Source organism: Vulpes lagopus, chromosome 3 (genome assembly GCF_018345385.1).
Source record: "Vulpes lagopus strain Blue_001 chromosome 3, ASM1834538v1, whole genome shotgun sequence".
Lineage (NCBI taxonomy): Eukaryota > Metazoa > Chordata > Mammalia > Carnivora > Canidae > Vulpes > Vulpes lagopus.
The window spans coordinates 99,425,432-99,452,836 of record NC_054826.1 but is presented as its reverse complement, the minus strand read 5'-3'; the positions used below and the strand labels follow the sequence as shown (position 1 = coordinate 99,452,836).

Here is a 27,405-nt window from a genome sequence, read left to right as displayed (position 1 = left end):
AACACTGGAAAAATAGAACATTTTAAAAATGCTTGGAAAGAGTTGTGAATTTAGTTGTCTGGGCATATAAACTCCTACCCAGCCTCAATCGGGCTTACAGTCCTGGCTATTCCATTTCACTCCAAAACACTCTGTGGCCTCCCTCTCTCCCTCATTTAGAATATGTAAAAATATTCTAAGATCTAAATGATTTCTTTTCTACCCCCAGTAGAAGTTTACATTAGCAAATGCTATTCAGTAGTTAAGACAGGGACCAATGTGGCCTCTTTCCACCCCACCTTCCACTACGATAATATAAAAACAGAAATAGATTAAAAATTGCTACTTGCTCTTTCACAATTAAGTTGTCCTCTTCATATAAGAAAAAGGAGAGGGCAGCCCTGGTGGCTCAGAGGTTTAGTGCCGCCTTCAGCCTAGGGCCTGATCCTGGAGACCTGGGATTGAGTCCCATGTCGGGCTCCCTGTGTGGAGCCTGCTTCTCCCTCTGCCTGTGTCTCTGTATCCCTCTCTCTTTCTCTGTGTCTCTCATGAATAAATAAATAAAATCTTAAAAAAAAAAAAAAAAAAGAAAAAGGAGAGACCTGCTCACAATAAAAACAGCAAGGAAAATGTGCATCCTAAGACTCATTAGTCATGTCAAAAGTAACATCTAACAAATGGAAATGGTGTGCTAGTTTTGAAGTAGTAGTGGCCACATTCACATGGTATCTTTTCCAAAGAGTGAAAACGGACTCCTTTTAAACACCAAAGCATTTTTCCTCCTAAACACAGAAATGAAAATTTCTTGCCTTCTTAAAAAAGAACATGCTAAATACAGTTAATCACGTCAATATAAAATACACTGAATGCAGGGAAATACAGAATTCTTCCTGACGATGTTACAAAGTTTGGTTTAAAATATCATAGCACAGTAACGATATCCTCAAAGAACATGGAAAGGCGAGGCCTGTCTTAACTGGTTGTAGTCTATGCTTTTTCAGTTCATATGTCCAAAGTTTTTTACAGATTTTCTGTTTTCTGTCAACCCTTTCTTTATATCCTTTTGCCCCTTCTACTATCAGCTGAAAACCTAAGTATCCGTGACTGGCAGAGTCACAGGGAGGTTTCTCACAAGTAAACAGCAGCAGTTTTACTGAGATGCCAGAGACTAAGTGTTTAAGAACCAGGTATGTGAAAACCTATCCAAACTTCAAAAGCATGCCAGGAGAGGTTACTACAGGCCCTGAGCCCATGGAGGAAATCATCAGCTGTTTAGCAGGTGCCTGATTGCTTGTGGAGTTTCCCTGTGGAGTCAATAGTTGGTGGAACTGAGACCATCTGGTGGCTTTACTTATTCTGGGCCTCGTTCCAGATGGCTAAAGGTTGCCACACACGTGGTTTCTGGATAAGGATAGCTATTCCTCACTTAATGAACTGAACAAAAAAGATTCTGAACTGACCGACGTGGATACTGTAAAAAAGGAAAACTGGCCTTCATGTAGGAGTTAAACATTACAGCTCTTGCTCCTTTGCATGTCTAGGATAATCAGGAAGTGAGGCACAGCTGGGCCCCAGGAATATACATGTGAACCCTGTCCTGGAAGGACTTCTGAGCAGGGCTTCTGAGCCCCTGCTCCCACTGCACCACCTCTGCACGCCAGTCAGACTAACCCATCCCTTGTCATGTCTCTCCGCCTGGCATCCCATCCTAAGTCTTATTCTTACCAAGCTTCTGTCAACGGTTTTACTCCTCACTTCTCGTAGAAATCCTAGCACCATCAGCCTCCCAAGCAATTGGGCTGTTTTCGATTTTTTTAAAAAAAGATTTAATTTGTTTATTCATGAGAAACACACACACAGAAAGGCAGAGACACAGGCAGAGGGAGAAGCAAGCTCCAAACAGGGAGCCCGAATGTGGGACTCGATCCCGGATCTCCAGGATCACGCCCAGAAGAAGGCATATGATTAACCGCTAAGCCACCCAGGCGTCTCTGTTTTACAAATGTATTCAAAATGACTGATTAAAAAAGGATTATAAAAATCACTCACAGGAAAGAGTCTCCTTTTCCAGTAACTTTGTCCTTCCTCCTCCTCCTCCTCCCTTTCCAAATTTAGTATTCAAAGTGGCTAGTAAGTAAGAATATGTGAAAGAAATAAATGTCTCAGATTCAGAAAACTACTGATTTTGGGGAAAAAGTATTAAATTAGAGCCCTTAAAAATTCCAGGTGAATTAGACTGAGACACAGAAGATAAAATCATAAAAATACCACAGATAAAAATGGAATGATACTGGGATAGAAAGCTGCAAATATGACAGTGAAAACAGAAATCAAAAGGAAATGACTAATGAAATGGATTACATATGAAACCCAAATGTTATAAAAAATAGTAAAACCAAAGTTAAAAAAATACGTGGTATGACTGAAGAGTATTACATGAAAAGTGCTGAAAGAAAAGATTTAAAGCACTTCAGTGGGAAGGGCCAATGGACACAGACAGGCAGTTCATGGAAGAGACAGAAATGCCAACCTCGAGTGTCACCTAGCAGATGTCAAGACACAGCATGGAGAATGAGTGCGAGGTGACCCACACTGTCACTGCACATTCCCTTTGCCCCAGAACTCCATGCCAGGGACATCTCCTAACACATCGGATCATTTAATACAGAGCTGTTTGAATGTTAACAGCCATAACCAGGCTACCCACCAAATAGAACAATGATTAAACAAACAGAGCTCATCTATCCAATTAAGTACCTATGAAGCCATGAAAGAGAATAGATAGATCCATATTTATTGGTTTAAAATGATGTTCATGCCATATATTTTCTAAAAGCTACAGATTTACAGCATGACTTTATTTTTAAAAACCTGCCAGTAAAAAACACTGTGTCTAGGTCACTGATTTCCTATGTGTACAGGTCTAAAAAGATACATGCTAAATGAGTTAAGATTTCCAATATTTATATTTCTGAATTTAAAAATTATGGACATAAATTACTCTCAAAATAAAGAAAAACATTTATTATTTTTTTTTAAGAAAAACATTTAAAATAATTGAATTACAAAGTCCTTAAGTAGAAAAAAATCGAGGTGTCACACAAGTAATAGAAACCAAAGGCCAAACAAACCTACTTTATGCCATTCCTTAAAGGAGCGACCTCAATTTCATAAGGAACATTAAAAGAACCACAGCTTATGAGTATGAATTTGACACTAAAGATTACGCCCTGAGCTAGCCCTATGGTTGCCTCCCAGTGAGGGTTGAGGCTATCAGAACAGCTGGGCCCTGGAGTCCTGGCACTGACCTCTGGGGTCAGGATGGCTGGCTGCCTAATAACACAGTACTCCCCACCTATCAGCAATGCTAGGAGCTAGGATGTGAGTCTTGGAGGTCCTAGAACTGGTATGTAAAATGGTTTGACCTGGGTCAGGATTTCCAAAAGAAAAGCACATTATCTTTCCTACTCAAGAGCATTTCTAGTCAGCTGAGACTTACAGTTTGGCAACAAGAGCCCCTTACAAGCAAAATCTTAGATGCATCGAGAGTAACCTTTAGGTCACCTTTCAAAGACACAAACAACTATGCCTCTAGAGTCTCTGTTCTTGGGCACTGCCCTAAGTTGTATGTTCTATCATCAAGTTTTCCAGGCGTCCATCTTTCAGGGGCCACAGACACTACACAGTGGTTCTAGGCAGTCAGAAACTGTCCCCTGCAGTAGATGGATCTGTGCCAAACCACACACAGCGAAGTATTAACTGTAGAGTCTGATGGGGGGCTGCATATGTGTTCAGGCTGTCATTTTTTCCACTTCCTATGTTTGAAAATTTTCATAATAAAATATCAGGGAGAAAACTCCTTTCTAGTGAAATTAGATTATTAATATCCACAGCTCTCTCCTTTCTTCAACTATTGATTTGGGAATAAAAATCTTAAATTACAGCCCTTCCTCTACTGCTTGAAAATTCCAGGTGAATTAAAGATTGAAACACAGAAGATAAAACCATAAAGTGCCAGAGATAAAAATGGCATATTTTTAGGATATTGGAGTAGAAAGCCATAGGTATGACACTGAAGGTAGAAATCTAAAGGAAATGACTACTAAAATAAACAACATATAAATCCCACACTTGTATGTTATAAAAATAACATACCATAATAAATAAATAACCATAAAAACATAAATAAAACCAAAGTTAAAAATGAGAATATACGATATGACTTCTGAACAATCCCAAGATTGCAGAATAGAAGGTCCCTGACAGCAAGTCTACCTGAGATATTTGCTGGGGAGTTATGTAAAATCCATCACATCTATGGAAAGCACGGCAGAATGGGTACCCTGTCCAGCAATCACCCCACGGCTGGGAGGTGGGGAGTGGGGTGGAAAAACAGGGAACTACACTTCCTCTCAACAGTTTATAATTTGCATGATACCAAACAGATCTGATTCACTTAGGCTTCTTTCAGAAAAGAGAATCTGACAGTTTAATGGTGAAAATTAAACTTCAAGACACAAACCATAAGAGACTCTTAACTCTAGGAAACAAACTGGGGGGGTTATGTTGAAGGGAAGGTGGGGGGCGGGGGAGTAACTGGGTGATGGGCATTTGATGGAATGAGCACTGGGCATTATATGCAACTGATGAGTCACTAAATTCTACCTCTGAAACAAATAATACATTGTATGTTAATTAAATTCACTTAAAAACAATTAAACCTCAGGATGGAAAGTGGTCTGGCATGTTCATTTCTTGGCCTTATCTTTTCTAACACAAAGCAAGCTGTTGACAGTAACAATCTACGCACAGATACAAAACCTATTCGTACTATCACCTGGACCCTATGTGTGACCTCTCTACAGGCTGACGCTTCTGTAAGACCATATACACACAGCATGGAGTCACTACGCACACAGGTTATACATAAATTCAAACACGTAACTTCACAAACATAGAAAGTTCATAGACGGCTTATGTTTCTCAAAGGACTTCCCATGTGCTTGCTTCATCTTTACAGCAATTTGACTTTACATTGAGAAGAGTAGCAAGAGGTTCAGTGACTTCCCAGTGTTCTTAAAATAATGAAGTTAACCTGAGTCTCCCGATATATTACTGGAGCCAGCGTCTTTTAAGGCACCAAACTCTGGCCCAATGCCCTAATGGCCTACATCACAGCTAACTTCACCCCATACATTTATGCACAAGAAGCAAAGTCCTTTCTGTCCACACAAAGCAAACCCCTGCTAATTAACACTGCCAGTGTGAATTTTACCACTGGGCAGGCAGAACGTGAGGTGGTGCTCATGAGGTCCAGCCAATGGGCACAGCTAGTATGCCTAACCCCGTATGTTTACACCACAGTCAGGGCAGAGCGAGGAAATGTGTTCCCAGAAGACCCAGCCCCAGCCATCATCGTGGAGCAGAAAAGCTCAGGGAGAGTTCCCCTGCGAGCTTATCAGACAGGACTGAACTGCACACCTCTTTTCTGGATTCAAAGAAAACATGAATGACATTACCATCCATATTCTTAAGTAGAAATACCCTTACTCTTCCCAAACCAGTTAAATGCTAGAAAGTAAACATGAAGTACAAACCCAGACATCCTTTTGTTGACGTTAAATTGCTCACAGATGTCAGACGCCAGCACCGTGAGCTGGGGCCCAACAATGCTGTCCAGTCTTCGGCAAAAATCCAATGTGGGCTGTACAGAGGCTAACAATTTAAAAAATGCCAGTAAGTTTTAGAATTCTTTGTGTTGAGGTCAATATTCATCTAATAGTCTTGATTACAGTATTCCAATGAAAACTTTACTGATTAGGAAAATAAAACAATGCAGTAACTGGCTCTCCCTCCCCTCCCCAAGGGAAACTTCTAGAAGAGTCAGAGACCCCAGCTCATTGTGAATATCGATATAAACACACCTGTGGCATGGGTAAATTTGCCGACTACCCCCACTAGACCCAAGAAGGTCAAATATTTAACTAATACCATACAGCACTCAGGGGCCAGCTGCCCTCTGGTGCTTTATAAACATTACCTCATTTAGCCCCCAAACCCCCTTTGACAAAGGTACTCTTGTTAGCACTTCATGGGCAAAGAGGCACAGAAAGGTGCCCAGGGCCTACTGCAGGAAGCAGGAAGACCAGGACTATTTACCACGGCAGAAATCAGAGAGGGCAGCCATGCTTAAGAGAGCCTCTATGACAACATGTTTACTGTTTAGGGATAGAACGAACACAGCAAAGCGTAAAGAGAAAAGGCTTATCTACTTGGGCTGAAGTCAGATACAGGTGTGTACCTACCATCAATCATAAAGCAAACAGCTGCACTCATGGCCTGGGAAGAGAAAACAAACCAAAGATTACAAAATGGCACAAAAAAAGCAATTCGATGACGATGCAGTGGCTCTGTTTGAATCTGGACTTGAATCACTTGGTCAAGATATTTTTTAGTCTACTGGAGAAATCTGGATATGGACAGGACAGTAGAGGACACGAAGGAAGTACTACTGTTTATTTTGCTAGGTGTGCTAATAACACGTGGTTAGGTGGAAACAGATGCCCTTATTAGAGATGCAAATTGAAGCATTTATGAGTGAAATGACATGATCTAACATGCTCTAGCAAAGAACACGCAGGGAAAACAGATGAAAGATTAGCATATTCTTAATTAAATTAATCTGTGTGATAAGTGCCTGGGGATTCACTGTTCTGGTCTCTATTTTTGTGTATGTTTAAAAATTTGCATGAACATAGTTAAAAAGCCCCCAGCAAAATGATGTTCCCTTGTCTCCCTTTTTATGAGTGAATGTGACAGTTGTAATATGAGCTACAGCAACCAAGACCACAAATCACATAACTCGAATTGTTTATCAGTGGATACCATATACATGGTACAGTGCAAAAACAGTCACACAGAATATGGCCTTAGGAGAAAAAGCCACAGAGCTCCTCGTGAGGCCTGTTCCAATAGGCAGCCACTTCTAACAATTTCAGACACCAGGGCTCTACCACGGTGGCCTTCAAATGTCACACTGAATCCCTACTCATGTTATGACAGCAATGACCCCCCCCATTGGCTTTCTTCTCCCTCCCTGTGGTTTAGAGCCACTCCAGCCTCCCCACTGGTCACCTTACAGCTCCAAATGGCCCACTTCTCATGCCACAGTCCCAGGCACAAGCTCCTGGAAAACAGCTGCTTTTTACACAAGGACACTTACCCTATCCACCATCGGCACCTCTCCCCACATCCACCTCTCGAGCCCTAGCAGCTATAACTTTGTTTTCACATACTTAAGCACACCAGCACTATTTTCTAAGTGAATCATAATTATCAACTGCTTATAAACAGGTTGCAAAAACTGATGGATCACAGGCAAGTTCCAGCCAGTATGTTTCTTTTTGTGTAACTTTGACTTAGATGCCAATGAGGTTTCCTACATAAATTCCCACTTCCAGCCTCTCCTGAAATATCAGGGCATCTGAGAGCACCGGTTCTGCATTCCAAGGTGCTACCTAGTGGATGTGAGTGGCCTCTGGCCTCCTTGTGACATGGTGTTTCATAGCCCCACACACACTGAAGCCCCATCTGTTTATGTCTGCCATCTGCAGGGTTCCTGTAGGCAACTGCATGTGTGACTCCTTCCAGGTTGATTTTTTTTTTTTTTAAAGATTTTATTTATTTATTCATGAGAAACACAAAGAGAGAGACAGAGACATAGGCAGAGGGAGAAGCAGGCTCCTTGCAGGGAGCCCGACGCAGAACTCGATCCCTGAACCTGGGATCATGGCCTGAGCCAAAGGTAGACACTCAACCACTGAGCCACTAGGCATCCTGGTTGATTTAAGTACCTTTCATGTCCCTTTTTAAAAACTTGAAGAATTTCAAATACATAGAAAAGCACATAGAACAGCATTATGAACCTGGGAGACCATCACTTCCCCAACGACTGGCAGCTGAGGCAGTCCTGCCTTACCTACATGTTCATCTCAGACACCACATCAGTTACTCCTGACACACATCAATAGGTACCTACAAAGGACCAGGACTCGGGAGCCCGTTCAAAATGGCAGTATGAGGAGCTCCACAGACCTCAAACACCATAACTGGAGAAAACTGTAAAAAAATGTTAAGCTTCCAGAGGGAAAGTGTCCTAAGGGCAGACAGCAAATGGAGTAATGTTTCTTTAAGAAAACCTACTAAATCTGAGTATTAGCAGCATCAGTCTTTATAACTTCAGAGCCATCAACACATACGTTAAAAACAAGGAAGACTGCAAATCAAGAACTTAAACTTCCATCCTCAGACCTTGGAAAAAAGGTAGAACAAACTAAACCTAAAGCAAGAGAAGGAAGAATATAACGAAGATCAGAGCAGAAATAAATGAAATCGAGAACAATATAAAAAAAGCAATACCAGGAGTTGGTTCTCTTAAAAGATAAGCAAAATTGAAAAACCTTTAGCTAGACCACCTAGACCAAGGCATAAAGAGAGGAGACACAGGACACCTGGGCAACTCAGCAGTTGAGCAGCTGCCTTCTGCTCAGGGCGTGATCCTGGGGTCAGGGTCGAGTCCCACACTGGGCTTCCTGCGAGGAGCCTGCTTCTCCCTCTGCCTGTGTCTCTGCCTCTCTCTGTGTCTCTATGAATAAATAAATATTTTTTTAAAAAATGGGGGAGGAGAGGAGACACAAATCACTAAAATGAGGGATTAAAGAGGAGACATCACTACTGATTTATGGGGGAAAAAGGGATTTGAAGGCTATAATCCTACGAAAAATTATATACGAAACAACTCAAAAGCCAAACAAATTCCTAGTAAGACACAAACAACTGAAACTGACTCAAGAAGAAATAGACAATAAGGCACAGAATAAGTACAGAGACTCTTTCACAACGTTAAGGCTTCCAACAAAGACAAGCCCAGCTGTAGATGGCTTCACTGTGAATTATTAAAAGAATTAACAACAATCCTTCACAAGCTCTTCCAAAAAACAGGAAAGGAAGAAACAATTCCCAACTTAGCTTGAGGCTGGTAGTACTCTGATACCAAAACCAGACCGTAACTTCGAAAGGAAAAAAACAAAGGCCAACATCCCTTCAGGCCCCAAGCCCACAGGCATCAGCAGGCCACTGGAGGGCTGGAGACTAAGGCCAGTGACACGGGCAGTCAGGTGCATCTGTGTGGCCAACACCCAGTAAAAACCCTGGATGTCAAGGCTCCTGTGAGCTTCCCTGGATGTTCATACTACATACACATCACGTCACTGCTGGGAGAAACAGGACCTGTGCTGTCTGCACAGCTTCACCAGGAGAGGACATCTGGAAGCTCGTGCTGGGTGACCCTTGGATACTGCCCCAAGTGCCTCTTCCCTGGACCATTTTTCATCTGTACTCCTTTGCTGTAATCAACCGTAACTGGGAGTGTACTGGCTTCTGAGTCCTGTGAGTGCCTCTAGTGAACTCGTGGGCCCAATGGTCTTGGGGGTCTCGGAGCTAGCAGTGTCAGGAGCGAGGGTGGTCTTGGGGACTCCTGAGCGAGTGTGGGTCAGGAGCAAGGGGTGGTCTTGGGGACCCTTGCACTTTGCAGCTAGAAACCACTGAACTGAATACATTAAAGGCGCTAATTATACAGTATGTAAATTACATCTCAAGCTATTTTGAAAAAAAATTTTTTTTAAATAACTGTGATGCCTATTAAATGCCTGTGATCCTATTAAAAATTCTATCTATTGATTGACTCTAAAAATGGAAATTCAATAAACAACAGAGTGTACCAGGGTATTTCTTCCACTTGGCTTCAAAGTCATTCCCCTGAGTCATTCAGAGAATTCTGAACTTGATACAGAATTGGACTTCTCCCTACCTCAGTTATGGCTCATTTTCAGACACATCTGTACAACTTGCCTGGAATTCTGTCCTCCTGTGCCATTCCCTCAACATTTACTCAAATCTCACAGACTATTTTATGAATGCAACATCTATTTGTTCTGAAGCCTGGGCACCCAGAGCGGAGCCCCCTTCCTCTGTTCCACTGCAGGAGTCACTGAGGTGCTAACTTCATCACAGACCTGGAGCTCTAGCACCTCAAGCCTTCCTCTTACTATTTTCATGGGTTAGGGCCACTCTTGTGGATTCTAAAGTGTTCTCATTGTTTCCTGATTCTCACCCGCAACACCACACAAACCCAAAGGACAGATGCACGAAGTAACCTGTCTGAGACTTTTTACCATTAACACACCTCTCTTCCATCTCACCTGTGATGGAATAGTTTGGCTCAGCAAAGAATTCTACACTGAAAATCATTCTCTCTCGGAACTGTGGAAGTTTTCCTTCCCTAACATCTGCTGCCTGTAAGAAAACTGCTGCTAATGCTGCTTTTATTTACAGGTGACCTGATTTTCCTTCTGAAAGCTTCTGGGATCTTCTCTTTATGCTTCTGAAACTGCCAATTGTGTGGGTTGGAGTGGGTCTTTTTGATTCACTGTGTGAGACATTCAGTGGGCCTTTGCTAGACGTATCCTCATCATACACCTGAATAATTTCCTCTCCTCCAACTTTCCGTGAATCAGATGTCGAGATCCCGCTCCCCCATCTTTTCTCCATATTTTCATCTCTTGTCATTTTATCTTATATCTGAGGAAGGGCAACTTATCTTGAACCCTTCTGATCAAGGGTTCTCTTGTCAAAAATTTTATTTTCAGGAGACGGGCTGGGGGGGTTACTGTTTAATAAATATAGAATTTGGGGTGAAGACGAGTTTTGGAAACAGGCAGTGGTGACGGTTGTACAATACTGTGAATATAACTTAAATGTCACTTAAGTGGTTAAAATGGCAAGTTCTATGCTATGTATATCTTGCACCAATAAATAATTTGAACAATTATGTTTTCAATTAACCTGAGTTTACTCTAACCCTGACTCTTTGATGTCCTCCTGTTTCAGTCCTATAGATACACTTCTCTGATCTCTGTGGATGCTAATTTTTAGAAGTTCTCTCTGTTCCAGAGTTATTTTTGTTTCTCTCAAGATCTACAGTTTTATTTTTCCAAACACATCAGGGAGGGAGACTTTGTACTGGGTCCAGGATGAGGGCAGAAGTCCTATGAGCACCCACAATCACCACTTGTTCTCAGGTGCTCATACTCTAGCTGAGCTAGGACTCCCTGGATTGTTTTTCTTTGAAAGGACCCTTGACTTTCACCCAGGGATAGGTGCTCAGCTGCCTCTGTGTGTGTGTGTGTGTGTGTGTGTATAAGGATGGGAAAAGGGGTGCCTGGCTGGTTTATATATAACACTTCACTTACTCCCCTTCTTTCCAAGCTCACTTCCCACTCCTGCTCCCTTTGGTGCTATCTCCAAGCCAAGAGCTTCTCTGGGCTTCTGTGGCAGCAAATGGGCTCTTGCCTCACTGCACCCTGTCCACTCATGTCCTTGGCCACACTTCATCCATCATCCTCCCCTTTTCTGCCTTCCAGGGAGAGACAGATCCCTTGTAATCTGATGTTCACTTCTGCTCTGTGCTCTCATGCCCTCATTTCTAGGCCTTTAGAAATTAAAACATAATTATACTCTCAAGTGGTGAAGAAAATAAATACATATGCTTAACCTTCTTTCTTGAACCAAAACCCACCTTTTGAAAAATCAATCTAACATATCTGAGTTATAACTGAGATTATAAATCAGCAAGTCCTGGGACACCTGGTTGGCTCAGATGGTTAAGCATCTGCCCTCAGTTCAGGTCGTGATCTCCCAGTCCTGAGATCAAGCCCAACGTCAGATGCCTGGCTCAGCAGGGAGCCTGCTTCTGCCTCTGCTTGTGCTCTCTCTCTGTATCTCTCTGTCTCAAGTAAATAAATTAAAAAATCTTAAAAAAAAAAAAAAAATCAGCAAGTCCTTGGCTTTCTAACCCGTGAAAGCAGCATTCACTGACGTGTGGCCAGGCCCATATAAGAAGGCATCTAATGACAAGCAACACAATCTTTGATGGCCTCTGATTGATGAGCACACAGGACTTCAAATGTTTCTGAGGCACAGCCTCAGACAGTGTCAGAGTGATTGATTCTTTCACTAGCCAACAAAAATTGAAAAGGAGTTGAAAGTAAACCCACTGTTCCAGAGAAGCACTCATTTTGAGTTTTACAGCAATTAGAACTTTTAATATCTGTTCTGAGAAATATCTGAGAGGTATGTAGGCGCACACACACTTGTGCACACGTGCAACAAAGATTTGCTTTTGTACTAATCTGTAACACCGGCAGGAAAAACAGTTGTTACCTTATAAACAATTAAATGCAGTGCTTCATAAGTGTCATCTGTATTTACAAAAATTTTGGGGAATCTGCATTTTGCTTCTGGATCATTAAGGTTCAAGGGTCCAGTAAGAAATCTGAAAAATAAGCATGGAAATAATTCAATTAGGTAAATGATATACAGGAATATATAAAACAGAACATATTCCCACTTTATATTCATTTTTTTGGAAGCTAGACACCACTTTGAAAACACCAAATCAAAGTATGATAAAGTTTTAATTCACTGGAAACAACAGAATTCCCTTTACTGACTACTGCCAATAAATAGCACAAAGGTAATTCAGTGTTGATGATTTTACCATTGCCAAAAAAGATAATAAAATTCAATACCATACATCAAAGAACAGAAGTTCTACCTTCCATAATGTTGAAGATTTCCTGGCATCTCCGCCCTTACTGGAGAATCCCTTCCTGCCAGCTGTAAACAAATTCAATGTTGAGAAATAGATTATTAGATTTTCTCATTTCAAAGCTTTGAAAACAACATTCATATCTTCTAGTTGGCTCCATGCCATTTTCCTGTATCATTTGCTTATATTCCTCTCCACCAAAAAAAGGGAGGGAGGATTATAAGAGGTACATAAAGAATGTACTGATGTGAACCAGAATGATCAGAACTTCATCATATTCTCAACTCCATATACTGATTTAGTTCCTTGAATAGCAATAATCGAAATTTCCCATGTGGTTAATGTATGTTAGGCAATGACCACCTCATGGGACCCCTAGAGGCACCACATACTTCCCATTTTTTTGTTGTGGAAACTCAAGTTAGAAGTTCCCCAGGGCACACAGCTCCTAGGTGGCAGGGCCAGGTGTCAATCCCAAGCCTGTCTAACATCAAAGCCCCTGCCTTCAGCCATGACATCACGCCTCCTCAGATTTGTATTTGTAGCACATCCCTAACAGTCTTTGCTGAAGATGTGCTATTTTGATATGCCCAGAAAAAGGGAAAAAAAAAATCCAAATCTAAAAGTCACTAGCTAAAACTTCTCATTCTTCTAAAAAATTCTGACATTCTTCCAGTCTAAAATATATAAAATTTTAGCATATAACCCCATGCAAAAAAAAAAAAAAAAAAGAAAAAAGAAAAGAAAAACATTCTAAATCCAGTAATAAAAATGTATATCCATCTCTCACATAGTCTGTCCTGAGAAAAAAAAAGACCTATGTGTCTACACTCACAATGCCATGCTGTATATTTTGGCTTCCTATTTTATAAGCGCAGCTCCTTGGACAGATAATAAAGTACCAAATAGAACTTTCTGTTGTGGCAGCTGCACTGTCACACATGGAAAAGCCTCCTGAGAGTGTGGAGGTAAGCAGTTGCTTTAGCATCAGGCAGACCCTGAGATCAAGTCCTGGCCCTGCCATTTACCAGCGAGGTTACCCCACATACATCATTTAAACCCCCCTCACCTGATATCCTACCTGCAAGATGGGGATAAGATATCCTACTCAGGATGGTTGTCAGGATGCCAGGAGATAATGCACATTTGCTGGCCACTCAGTCCAGCATCTGGGACACAGTATGTACTTAAGAAACACAAGCCACTGTACTCAAACTGCCTAGAAAGGAACTACATGCAGGACTAGGTCCTTCTCAAAATCCTACTTTCAATTTCTTATCAAAGAGATTTTTTCCTGTTTCAAGTCACAGCCTTGGGCAGCCCCGGTGGCTCAGCAGTTTAGCGCCGCAGCCCCGGTGGCTCAGAGGTTTAGCGCCGCCTTCAGTCCAGGGCGTGATCCTGGAAACCTGAGATTAAGTCCCACATCAGGCCTCCTGCATGGAGCCTGCTTCTCCCTCTGCCTGTGTCTCTGCCTCTCTCTCTCTCTGTCTCTCATGAATAAATAAATAAAATCTTAAAAAAAAAAAAAAGTCGCAGCCTTAAATGGAGGGAAGGGAGGGAGCGAGCAAGTGCATGCATGCACCTGAGCCAAAATGGTTTATGGGCTATGAATATTTTTTACCTCCAACCTAATGAAAGCTGCAAAAGGACATTTTGGGGAGAAGGCTGCAATACTACTTACAGGTCTCTGCAGAAAACTGGGAAAATAAGTATCACAGAGGAAAAGCAAGGCAAGCAATAGGATATCTACTTGAATGATATCTCATGTTTGTAGGTGACAAGATCACAGGATTAACCTTTGTTCTGTCAAAGATCCTGGGTGTTTTCAAATTCCCAGAACCCTACCTAAAACCCTCTACTCAGTGAACTGCTCCTCTTAAAAACAAACCTTTGCAATTGTGTTTGAACATAAAAAGATGAAGAAGAGCTGACATACGTGGTTTTCTGTGCTAAGGGATACACAACCAAATAAATATCACACTAGCAGTGTAAAATATAGATCAGAGCTGCCCCTGCCCCCACCACCATGTTACTTCACTCTCTCTTCTCTCCCCCTACCCCCCGCCCCGGGTGTCCATGTGTATGTATACATATAACATACATACACATAGACACAGACAGAGGTGTTGGGGTGGAGGGGGAGGAGGACTAATGCCCGGACATACCTCAGGTTCGATATGCCTTGGAAACAGAGATGTGGTGAGGTATTTGTATAAAATTCTCATGTCATCTTGTTCTAACCCACTCCTGAAACATCAGAAAAAAATGGTGTTAAAAAGCCTGGAACCCGTCTTCCGTCTCCTGTATTTCTGATCATAATAAAACTCCTCTTTTGTCTTGTTTACGTTATACTCAGAAGTCTTTTCCCTGACTGGGAAATTCCAAAATCAAACTAGTTTGGCACCAGCATTCTATCTTGATCCAGCAAAGGCTACTACTATGTCATCTTGTATTCTATATGCCATTTTATTTATTTTTTTTTTCTATATGCCATTTTAAACAAAAAGTCACTAATCTGATTTGGTTTGACTTGATTCTCTGCCTGAATTCCATATAGGATTCTTCAGGGAGCATTAATAACCACCACGCTCCACTTCAGGTAGCAGATTTTCTTTGCTTTCCAGGCTATATGAGAATGCCACACACTTTCAAGAGCCTCCTGGGAAATACTGGCATGCTGTAGATGGGGAACTTGCTCCTGCCAGGTCTCAGAAACTTATGTGGATTTTCATTCTATGACCTCAGTGTAGGCAGAGAGGCGAAGAGAAAGAGACAAACTTTCATGTAAGTCTAATCTGAAATGAGGCAAGAATAAGTAGCACTGTGGAAAGAGTGCTGAGACACCAGCAGGCCTCAGACCTTATTTGAGATCAGTTTTCTAGGTAGGGATATAAACAGACCATGAGTCTGTGTCTGGTTTTTCTATTTGAGACAACTAAAAAAAAAAAAAAAAAAAAAAAAAAAAAAAAAATCCCGTGATGAAATCCAGCTTTATATAAATCAAGCCTCTATACCCTATTCCAGAGGCACTCTCTTCTTTTCCTAGTGAAACCATCTGTTAGAAAAATCTGGCTTCCCTTAACAAATAACATGCTGCTCCCTTCCTGAGACTCTTCCAATGCTGTCTCAACCCTTCCTCTGCCACCTCACTCCTTTCCAGATTCTATTTTCATAAGGTCTTGTCCACAACTAAAATTATAAGGGATGGAGCCCTAGCCCTTTAAGCAGGTTTGTTTTGTCTGTCCTACAACAACTCTAACTCAAAGTACCATACAGCCAACTGGGCAGATGGAATCTCCAAATCAAACACATGAAAAGTCACCCACTTTCTTCTTTTGCAGAAATAATGGAGGTAAGAAGAGAGAAAGAGGAAAACAAAACAGGTTCTGGATGTTATCTTCCTTTTAAGACATAGTCAGAAGTACTGGTGGGGAGAGGCCGTCGATGATAGGTAGAAGACAGTACATAAAGAACTATGTGCTGGGCAATTTCTTCCGGAGCTGCACTTCCAGTAAGAGAAGCTACTGGGCACATCTGGCTACTAAATGTGTGACATGTGGCTCATCAAAGTGAGTGTAAAACATACACTTGATTGTTAAGATTTAGCACAAAAAGAACAGGTCATTAATAATTTATGTTTACATGTCCAAGTAATAAATTTATAATAGTTCATTAATAATTTAAGCTTTTACATGTTGAAATAAATAATTTTAGGTATACCAGGCTAAAAAATTAATTTTACTAGTTTCTTTTCATTTGAACATAGCTACTAGGAAACTTAAAATTATATATAATGGCTTGGACTATATTCTTTTTAAGATTTTATTTGAGAGAGAGGGTGTGAGCAAGTGAGCAGGGAGAGGGGCAGTGGGAGGAGCAGAGATAGAATCCCAAGTAGACACCTGCTGAGCACAGAGCCCAACACAGGGCTTGATCTCACAACCCTGAGATCATGACCTAAGCTAAAATCAAGAGTTGGATGCTTAACCAGCTGAAGCCACCCAGAGGCCCCTGCACTAGATTCTTACTGGACGGTGCTGTTCTAGGCCATAGGACACCAAGAAGAAAAAACTCTGTAAAAGCAGCCTGTAACTATTCTACTGTGCATTGTGATTAGGGCTTTATCATTTTACTTCAGATTTAATGCTAGGCATTAAATAACTTGGTACTGGTCTTCTGGATAGAAAACTTAAAAATAAAAATACTTGGGATCCCTGGGTGGCTCAGCAGTTTAGCGCCTGCCTTTGGCCCAGGGTGTAATCCTGGAGTCCCGGGATCAAGTCCCATGTCGGGCTCCCAGCATGGAGCCTGCTTCTCCCTCTGCCTGTGTCTCTGCCTCTCTCTATGTCTATCATGAATAAATAAATAAAATCTTTTAAAAAAATAAATAAAATAAAAATAAAAATACTAAGTTGCAGGCAGCTGTTCAGAGCAAAAAAAACCCCAAGTAGGTGATTCCCACTTTGCCTACAGAAAGGCCTGCCCTACTTGTAGGATCTCCATGAGCTTGGACCACAGCAGGCCTCTCTCCAGTGTCTGCCACTCCTATCCCTACTTCTGCTCCCCTATAAAAATAAATGAGGCAACAATTCGTTATAATTATGGAAATGTTACTATTGGAGAAAAGTTCTTTAAAAAAAAGGTAAATTTAAAAGTTCCTTCTTTAGTGCAAATAGATAAATAAATAAAGCAAAAAATCCCTGCACTGAGAGGTCCAAATGATTCAGGACTCCATCAATGGTTCACATCACACAGACAATAGCCCACTCATGTTCAGAAGTTGTTCAGGGGTTCTCTCAAAGTCTCTCAAATATGGTTATTTAATACGAATAATTTTTTTCTTAAAAAAAAAAAAAACTTTTCTTCAGCTTAAATCTCAATTGATTCAATTTGTGTGCAATGCAGAATCCTTCATATCAAGATCAGTTTTGTCTACAATACAGATGTTATCGTCATGTATTAAATATAAAATAATCTAGTCAAGCAAGATCCAAGGGGATGGTCAACTTTGATGAACTTAAGAAATACCTAAAGCATTTATTCATGGAAGCATTAACCCCTGGAAGGTAAATCAATTCACTAAAAAGAAAATTCTCTCAGGGGCACGCAGGTGGTTCAGTTGGTGAAACATCTGTCTTCGGCTCAGGTCATGATCCCAGGGTCCTGGGATCAAGCTGTGTTGGGCTTCCTGCTCAGCAGAGAGTCTGCTTGTCCATCTCCCTCTGCCCCTCCCACTGCTTATGCTCTCTGTCAAATGAATAAATAAAAAAATATTAAAAAAATTTTTTTTTCTCAAAAAACAGGCCAAGAACTCTGGACAAGAAAAATGACTGACATCCTCCTACCAAACAGCAGTAATGTCTAATCCTATCATGGTCACTGCAAAACCAAATCCATCCATTAAATGCAACAAAGTCAAGAACCTAGAAGATATTTTCTACTAATTATTTGCTTTAAGCTCACAACCATTTACCAAGTACCTACAGTCTATAAGGTTCTGGCCATGTCCTGGGACAAATAAGAGTTTCTAACTTCAATCAGAAAATTTCAAAACAATATAAACAAGTAGCAAATTGAACCCAATAATATACTTAAAAAAAATCATTCACCATGATCATGTGGGATTTATTCTCAGAATGCAAAGGTGGTTCAATATTCACAAAACAACATGATACATCACATCAATAATAAAAAGCATAAAAACCATAAAATAATTTCAATAGATGCAGAAAAAGCATTCAACAAAGTACATCAATTCATGATAAAAACCCTCTGCAAAGTAGGTTTAGAAGGAACGTATCTCAACACAATAAAGGTCATATAGGAAAAACCCACAGCCAACATCATACTCAATGGGGAAAAACTGAGGAAAGCCTGGTTGGCTCAGTGGTGGAGCATCTGCCTTGGGCTCAGGGCAGGATCCTGCGATTCTGGGATGGAGTCTTGCACTGAGCTCCCTGCAGGGAGCCTGCTTCTCCTCTCCCTCTGCCTATGTCTCTGTCTGTCTCTCGTGAATAAATAAATAAAAAAAATTTTTTTAAATGGGGAAAAACTGAGAGCTTTTCCTCTAAGGTCAGGAACAAGACAAGCATGTCCATTCTCACCAGTTTTATTCAACATAGTACTGGAAGTCCCAGGCACAACAATTAGATAACAAAAAAGAAATAAAAAGGCATCCAAGTTGGTAAGGAAGAAGTAAAATTCTACGTGCAGGTGACATGACACTATATGTAGAAAACCCTAAAAAAAAACACCAAAAAACTATCAGAACTGATAAATTAATTCAATAGTCACAAAAATCAACCTACAAAAATTTGTTCTTTTCCCATACATAAGAAAGTGAAATTAAGAAAAGAATTGCATTTACAACTGCACTGAAAACAATATAATATCTAGGACTAAATTTAACCAAGGAGGTAAAAGACCAAGACTCTGAAAACTATAAACCACTGATGAAATTCAAGACAACACAAATAGATATTCTATGCTCATCGAATGGAAGAACAAATATTGTTAAAATGTCTAGACTAAAAAAAAAAAAAGTCTAGACTACCCAAAGCAATCTATACATTTCATGCAATCCCTATCAAAACATCAACAATATTTTTCACAAAACTTGAACAAACAATCCTAAAATCTGTATGAAAGCACAGAATACCTCAAATAGCCACAGCAATCTTGAAAAAACAAAACTGGAGGTATCATAACTCCAGATTTCAAGTTACATTATAACACAGTAGTAATTAAAACAGTATGGTAATGGCATAAAAACAGACATATAGATGAGTGGAATAAAACAGAAACTCCAGAAATAAACCCACAATTATATGGTCAAATAACCTTCACCAAAGGAGTGAATATCCAATGGGGAAAAGATGGTCATTTCAACAAATGGTGTTAGGAAAACACAACTGCAACATGCAGAAGAATGCAACTGGACCTCTTTCTTACACCATACACAAAAAGAAACTCAAAATGGACTAAAGACCTAAATGTGAAACCTGAAACCATAAAAATCCTTGAAGAGAGCTCAGGCAGTAATGTCTCTGACATCAGCTGTAGCAACATTTTTCAAGATATGTCTCCTAGAGCAAGGGAAATAAACTATTGGGACTATATCAAAATAAAAAGTGTCTGGAGAGTGAAGGAAACCATAAAAAAGGCAACCGACTGAATGGGAGAAGATATTTGCAAATCCAATAAAGGATTAATATCTGAACTATATAAAGAACTGATATAATTCATTACCCAAAAAACAAATAATCCAAATAAAAAATGGGCAAAAGATATAAACAGACATTTCTCCAAAGAAGATGTCCAGATGGCCAACAGACACATGAAAAGATGCTCATGATGAGTTATCATCAGGAAAATGCAAATCAAAATTACAATGAGGTAATTTTGTCAGAATGGCTAAAATTAACAACATAAGAAACAACAGGTGTTGATGAGGATGTGGGGAAAAAAGGAACCCTTATGCAATGTTGCTAGGAATGCAAACTGGTGGTGATACAGCCACTGTGGAAAACAGTACAGAGGTTCCTAGAAAAATTGAAAATAGAACTATCCTACGATCTAGCAATTGTACTACTGGATATTTATCCAAAATATACAAAAAAAAAAAAAAAACTAATTCAAAGGGATACATGTACCCCCTCCATGTTTATAGCAGCACCATTTACAATAGCCAAATTATGGAAGCAGCCCAAGTGTCCGAAAATAGGTAAATGAATAAATATATGGCATATATATATATATATATAGATATATATACACACACACATACAACAGAGTATTAGTCATAAAAAATGAAATCTTACTATTTGCAGCAATATGGATAGAACTAAAGACTACGATGCTAAGTGAAATAAGTCAGAGAAAGATAAATACCATATGACTTGACTTGTGGAATTTAAAAAAATAATGAGCAAAGGACAAAAGAAGAGAGACAAACCAAGAAACATACTTTTAACTACAGAGAACAAACAGATGGTTACGGGGCGGGGCGGGGGGATAGGGGATGGGATTAAAGAGTATATTTATCATGAGGAAAAAAATTAAAATGATTGGAAAGAAAAACATTGGGCTCCACTTCACAAAGCATTCAAAACTAAATACGTGCACATGGGCACATGTACACACATATATAATAGTAAGCAATTAAGAGCAAATATATATCCTATTCGTGAAATATAAAATACTTCATTGGTATTTAAACAGACCAGCTTTGTAACTAACAGTTGCCTCCCACAATATGTTGGTTTTTTTGAAACTCCTCCTTATGATGACTGCCTGGGGCCAACCTTGCCCTGTCTGCATATTGTGGTGGGATCCCAAAGCAGCGCTGTGCAGCCATCGGAGCTGGGCACAGCTTAACTCCAGGGGCTGTTCTTCACAAAGAGAAAGATGCCAACAGGATCCCTAGGACTAGGGCAACACGCAGCCCTGTGAGCTCAGGCTTCCAGACTTCAACTCCACTGGTCCTACTGGCTCATCAGCCTCTCAGCAGAAGCTGCTGACTTTGAGGGGGACCCTCTTGCTCTAGGCCTGTACCCTTTCTCACCCTGGGTTCATGCCCACGTCAGGGGTTATGCTATGTCAGGTGATTAGAATCTGAGCTACCTTCCTCTGACAGGAGCACCCAGGTCATGGACTGCCATGGAATTCTAGCATATCCGTCTGTCTCCTTACTGGGGTGGGGGAATGGGGGTAGGGGGGTAAGGGGGAAAGCCTTCCCAGCAGCACCTCCCTGGAATTTCTGCCTGTGGAGGGCTGCTCCCTCCTCAGACCTGACACCCTCCAACCCTGTAACTCTTCCACCTCTCACAACAGCATTAAGAATCTCATTTGACTACCATAGCGTGAAAATTATAAAAAGCAACTAGAACAGGACCAGCTAATATAGCATCATGTGTCCTGCTAAACAACTTGATAAATGTGAAGGGAAGGGCTTTTTCATCTGGATTTCATGCTGCTTTCATGGGGGGGCGGGGGGGGGGGGGAACAGGACACACACACAAATTCTACATGAAAACTCATCAACGTGTTTAATAAACGGATTCAAATTTCTTTCGATTAGCCTATTTCTCTTCCTAAAATGATGCCACAAGATCTTGGCAGGGAGAGGAAGGGTTTCCAGAAACCATTACTGCTTTTTGTGTTAGCTGAACTCAAGTTTTTGGGCTCAAATACGGCCACAACCTGAACTGCAGAAAGTGGGATACAGTCCATGTAAACGTGAAAGCTCAACACTAGTGAGCACCCGGAACAGCTCCTGAACTCTAGGAGCCCATCTCAGACAATCAGGGGGCTCTGGACGTCTCTGAGCCACACAGCCTCTATATGGTCATGGTCACATGGCTTTTCTAGAGCTGTCCTGGGTGGCTGAGAGAGTTTAGTTTCTCCTTTCTTCTTGAGTATCAACACTTCCAAAGAAATTATGTTTTTGTTGCTACTACAGGATGCACAGTTGGTTGCCAGTAGGTAACTTTCTGGTTTTATGGCACATTTAACTTCTTGGATATTTTTAAAAATCTAGCTTCAAAATAAAGTATGAAAAGTATGCTTTCCACATTTATCATACTGTTTCTTTAAAGAAGTTTTCCGAAGAACACCCAAATAAAAATAGGATCCCTAAACTTGACACGAACATTTTCTATACCTTTCATGCAACCGATTTTAAATTCCCCTTTAACCCAAATCTTTTTAACCCAAATCACCCTACTTTTAGTTTAAATGATCACTGCTATATTTTGACAGCATCTGTATAGATGCTTCCTACCTTGCCCCCTTGCTATTCATTCCAATTTGACAACCTATCAATCCAGTCACTGCTGTTTTTATTATCTTAATAGGTTTTCTTCTTTTATATGCCAAGCCTTAGGGTGTACATACCAGATTAGTTGATCGTTATAGAGAAAGGCAGTGTATTTGACTATACTCAGGCTTTCCTCCATTCTATTAATAAAGGACTGGATTTTCAAATAAGTCATTTTATCCAATGGGAAGAAGCTGATTCCACCAAAAATGTCAAGGAGATCACATGACTGCAAATGCAACGTTTGCAAGTACTGTAGGAAAAAATAAGGCATTAAACTTACTAAGAGTACACTGAATATAGCACTCTGAAAGCTGAGAATAATTAGTCAATTTAGGATAAGATTACATACTAGCACACTGAGAAGACCAATAAGCAGATGAGCCGCAGCTAACTGGATGTGAAATCAATACCAATTTCAAAATATAAAGTTCAAACGTAAACTGTTAATATTTATTCAGGATTGTCTTATCTCTTTGAGGTATTTAATTCCCTAAATGAATGATTCTCAAATTATATTAATCTCATTAGGGACCTATACATTGATATGGACTGACAGTGCTATCTTCTGCAAAAATAACACTGAGAGCACAGGTAGTCAGTTGTTGATAGGTAGGAGAGTAATAAAAAGGCAAGGACAGAAGTCAGGAGACAGCATAAGAGTAAATGATGGTCATTAGAATGAAGAAACAAAGAGGAAACAAAAGTAATTCATAAAAACAAAATAATTCAAAAACAGAGAAAATGTAGTTTAGGGGAAAAAATAAATTGAGAATTATTACTCTAAGCTAAACTGAATTTTACCAGCGATAAGCTATAAAAAACTTACAGTGTAACAGAGTGACAACTATATAGGCACATTCATTTGTTGTTCGGGAAAAATCACACTAATAACCACTAAGGTGATAAAGTCTATATCACAGCAATAACTTTTCCGTTGCATCAATACAGATTAAACAATACTGTTCAGTGAACCATAATCAATCCATAAGAATGTATGATTCAGGTAAAGAGTTTAAATTCAGCTAATTGACCAATCATCATGCAGGAAGTTCATTTTGAGTAAGCCCACACTAACGACACAGGTGGACCAAGAATGAAGACAAAAGGTGTCTCCAAGATGATGTGGGGATGCACACAAATGGCAGGATGCTCTGATCCTGCACAAAAAGTTATGAAAAGATTCAAGAATGCAAGTCTAAAGAGTTTTCTCACTGATTTGATTTTGCCACAATGTATCTTACACTTTGTCACTTTCAAGTCCTAAGTTTTTTCCTAAAGGAGAAGCAAAATTGTATGTTTATTTCTAAAAGTCTTTTTGAAGATTACAAGGATTATAAATAAAATTCATAATACTTACCCGATGGAAGAATTTCTCTAATCTTTCTTTTAGGAGCTTGACACCTCCATCTTCCATGGCTCTCAGAAATGTACCATTAAAAAGCTAATGATGCAAAAAAAATTTTTTTAAAAGTCAGTTTCTTATACCCTGCAATTTACCAGTATAACAAATTCTTTTCCTTTTAGATTAACTAATTTGGCTTATTTAACCCCCCACCCCATTCCTTTTAAACATATAGAAAATATTTACATGAAAGGGCCTGAGTTATAAAATAAATCACACACAAAATCAACACTGTTAAGTGATATCATTTCTGTGTAATCACTGAATCATTTGGGAGATTATTTTTTTTTAAAGTAAGCTTCATGCTCAGCATAGAGACCAACACTGGGCTTGAACTCATGACCCTGAGATAGATCAAGACTTGAGCTGAGATCAAGAGTCAGATGCTTAACCAACTAAGCTACCTGGGCACCCCGCATTTTTTTTTTCATAACCTCATCTCATAACTAAATTTCATTTTATGTAAATAATATTGCCAGACTTCTTAAATCATACAAATATCTACAGTATGCCTTTTCCTCAAGCATTTGGACTCTCTTGTTTACCAACTGGGATACATTCCTAGTACTGCTAGGAACAGAGAAAGACTCACTACTCAGTGAATAAGTCTATATACATAAATCTCAAAGCAGTTTCAAAGGCCCCATTATTTCTTCCCTTAAAACAGATATAGTCACCACACAGTCATCTAAAGAACTAAGATTTTGAAACAATCCCTGTAAACAGGAGTAACTGGCTAGACTCAATTCAGAAAGAACTTCATGCTTACCTTGTACATGCTATAGCACTGCTGTAACACTGAACTATAAACCTTGTCCTGCAAGCATAAAGACACAGATCTCAATTCAAGGGGGAAAAAGTCCATGGCATAGCAAATGTACAATGACTCTTGGCAATGCAATATAGTGCTTATAAGCTTGGACCCACAACAGTTGTGTGCTGACAGTAAGATGTATTTAAATTCAGTTATGAACCAGTAAGCCTAACTTTAGGAGGGCTTATAAAAAGATGATTAGAGGGGATCCCTGGGTGGCGCAGCGGTTTGGCGCCTGCCTTTGGCCCAGGGCGCGATCCTGGAGACCCGGGATCGAATCCCACATCGGGCTCCCAGTGCATGGAGCCTGCTTCTCCCTCTGCCTGTGTCTCTGCCTCTCTCTCTCTCTCTCTCTGTGACTATCGTAAATAAATAAAAATTAAAAAAAAAAAAAAAAAAAGATGATTAGAAGACACTAGGGAGACAAGATACAGATTTTTATACAACTGTGCTAATGTAAACTGATATGAAACGTCACTATGCAGAACCTCAGAATCTTCTACAAAGGTGACTGCTTAAATTTGACCAAGTCACTCAACATATTCAGTAACATTTTCTAAAAATATGAAACAAAGAATGACACATTACCAACAACTCCTCCTCTTGGTATTCAACAATTGGTTTTCCATCTTTACTTTGCTTTTCAATTATAGGATTCCGAACAACCTACAAAATTTTGATAGGACGAAATTACACAATGACCCAATTACATAAGTTTTTAATTTTCTCTTAAATGAAAAAATCTGAGCACGTCACAACACCAAAAACACAACTTCTTAAAACAGCCCAAGAACACATACACTGAATATGTGCAACCAACTTTATTGTAATTTTACTTTGCAATAGCTAGAGGACTTTCCTAAAGTCCTAAGAGAAAAGATCACCCATAATCTCACTACACAAACTCAAAAAGATGTACTTTATATGCAAGTACCATGACCATCCAGAAATTCTCTTCTGGTTCATTGAAGAACTGTCTATTCTTCTGTGTATGTAAAGACTTTGCAGGTTTTGATGGACTAAAGGTCCTAAAAAGGTTAAAAAAAAATGTTGGGGGACGGTTCTCGAAGTTGTAAGAATTCACTGAGCTTACTGAGCTCTGCATTTAAGGGCATTACCTTGTAAACTGTACAATAGCTTCACATAATCCAACATTTCTAATTTTCTCATTCTTTTCAACTTCATTTGGATGGTAAAATAAAATTTTATTTTCCTCCTAAAGTATGGAGAAACAAAATCATCACATTAACATAAGCATTTTTAAAAAAATCATCTCAGCTGTTGAAAATGCTGTTCAATGTCAAGCTCTCACATCACACATGCCAGCAGCAAAACAAAACAAAAAACCCTTTTCAGAAAAATCAGAAATTGTCTTCTCCTCGATATGTAAATGATGCTCGCCAGCCTGGAAGGCCATTGTGATATTAAGTTAAGTTACAAGTTAAGTCACAAGTCCTCTGGAGGCGCACAAAACAATTACTCTGAAAACTCAATCTTACAGTTTCTTTCCTCACACTAATTTTGCAAAAAACACCATTTGTTAAAAAAAAAAAAAAAAAAAAAGCGTGTGCGCACATGTGCAGACTTACTGCCTCCTTGCGAGTAAAACTCAGCAGGTTCAAGAGCATTAGAACTCAGAGCCTTTCAAAGGGTCCTGAGGGGCACCTGGGTGGCCCAGTGGTTGAACATCTGCCTTTGGTTCTGGTCGTGATGGGGGCGGGGGGGTGGTCTTCGGATAGAGTCCCCCATCCGGCTCCCCAGAGGGAGCCTGCTTCTCCCTCCGCCTATGTCTCAGCCTCTGTGTCTCCCATTAAATAAATAAATAATAATAAATAATAAATAAATAAATAAACGTGATTTGCTGCCAGCCCAACCGGACATCCTTTGGGGAAGTCACCATCCCCACCTATAAAACAAACAAAACCCATCCCTGGAATTTATTTAGCAATTCGGAAAAACAACACAAAACTTTCCTATGCTCCTTCAAGCCTGAGTTATCTTAGGACCACATAGGCCACCACTCTCCATCCATGCTTCTAGTCCGGGACTTGTACTAACAAAAACATAAGCTCAATTTTAGTTACCCGGGATTGGCGCAGAAGCGCGGAAACTCACTCACCCTGCGTGGCGTGATGAGCCTGCCGAGCCTCCGTCCAGAGACCCTGCCCGGCCCCCACTCGTTCCGCGGGCGCACGCCCGGCACAAAGCAGCCTCGGTAAAAGCCGCCCGGGGAGGGGAGTGACAGGTGCTGCGCGGTATCCCCCGCCCCCCTCCCCCGGGCGCGCCCCACCCCCCGCCTTCTCCGGCTCCGACGCCAGCCGGCCGGCCACCGCCCCCGCCCTCCGGCCCTCCTCCGACCGCCGGCTGGCACCCGCCCACGGCACCGCTCCTCGCACCTCGCCCTCGCGCGGCCCGAAGCGCGGGTTGTAGATGAAGAAGCTCAGCAGCGCCGGCGGGAACTGCTTCTCCTGGGCCGTCCCGGCCCCGGCCCCGGCCGCCGCTGCCGCCATCCCGGCCCGGCCCCCAGCCTCGGGAGCCTCCCTCGGCCCGCCCAGAGACAGCCACCCTGAGGAGACCGCACTTCCGCCTCGCTCGCGGCCGCCCCGGAAGTGGTCGCCGCCGACCCGGAAAGAGAACCTGCCGCCCAGCATCCCCTTTTGGCGAGGCCCCGTGAGGGTTCGTTTTGCGTTGGTGCATTGGTTTCTGCCGCAGGTGCTTCTTGT

General features: G+C 40.8%; 1 protein-coding gene across 1 annotated transcript in view; it reads right to left on the bottom strand.

The window, feature by feature from the left end:
- Window positions 1-27,328, bottom strand: part of CCZ1 (CCZ1 homolog, vacuolar protein trafficking and biogenesis associated) — a 30,514-nt gene extending 3,186 nt beyond the window's left edge. Inside the window, exons 1-12 of the mRNA XM_041750056.1 lie at window positions 27,079-27,328; window positions 25,801-25,898; window positions 25,617-25,710; window positions 25,271-25,348; window positions 24,638-24,685; window positions 23,824-23,907; window positions 22,541-22,716; window positions 14,812-14,893; window positions 12,653-12,714; window positions 12,259-12,370; window positions 6,285-6,318; window positions 5,577-5,694 (exon numbers count right to left, since the gene is read on the bottom strand). Coding sequence (XP_041605990.1) covers window positions 5,577-5,694; window positions 6,285-6,318; window positions 12,259-12,370; window positions 12,653-12,714; window positions 14,812-14,893; window positions 22,541-22,716; window positions 23,824-23,907; window positions 24,638-24,685; window positions 25,271-25,348; window positions 25,617-25,710; window positions 25,801-25,898; window positions 27,079-27,192 — 1,100 coding nt within the window. The 5' untranslated portion in view covers window positions 27,193-27,328. The remainder of the gene's footprint in view (window positions 1-5,576; window positions 5,695-6,284; window positions 6,319-12,258; window positions 12,371-12,652; window positions 12,715-14,811; window positions 14,894-22,540; window positions 22,717-23,823; window positions 23,908-24,637; window positions 24,686-25,270; window positions 25,349-25,616; window positions 25,711-25,800; window positions 25,899-27,078) is intronic.
- Between the last annotated feature and the right edge of the window lie 77 nt (window positions 27,329-27,405).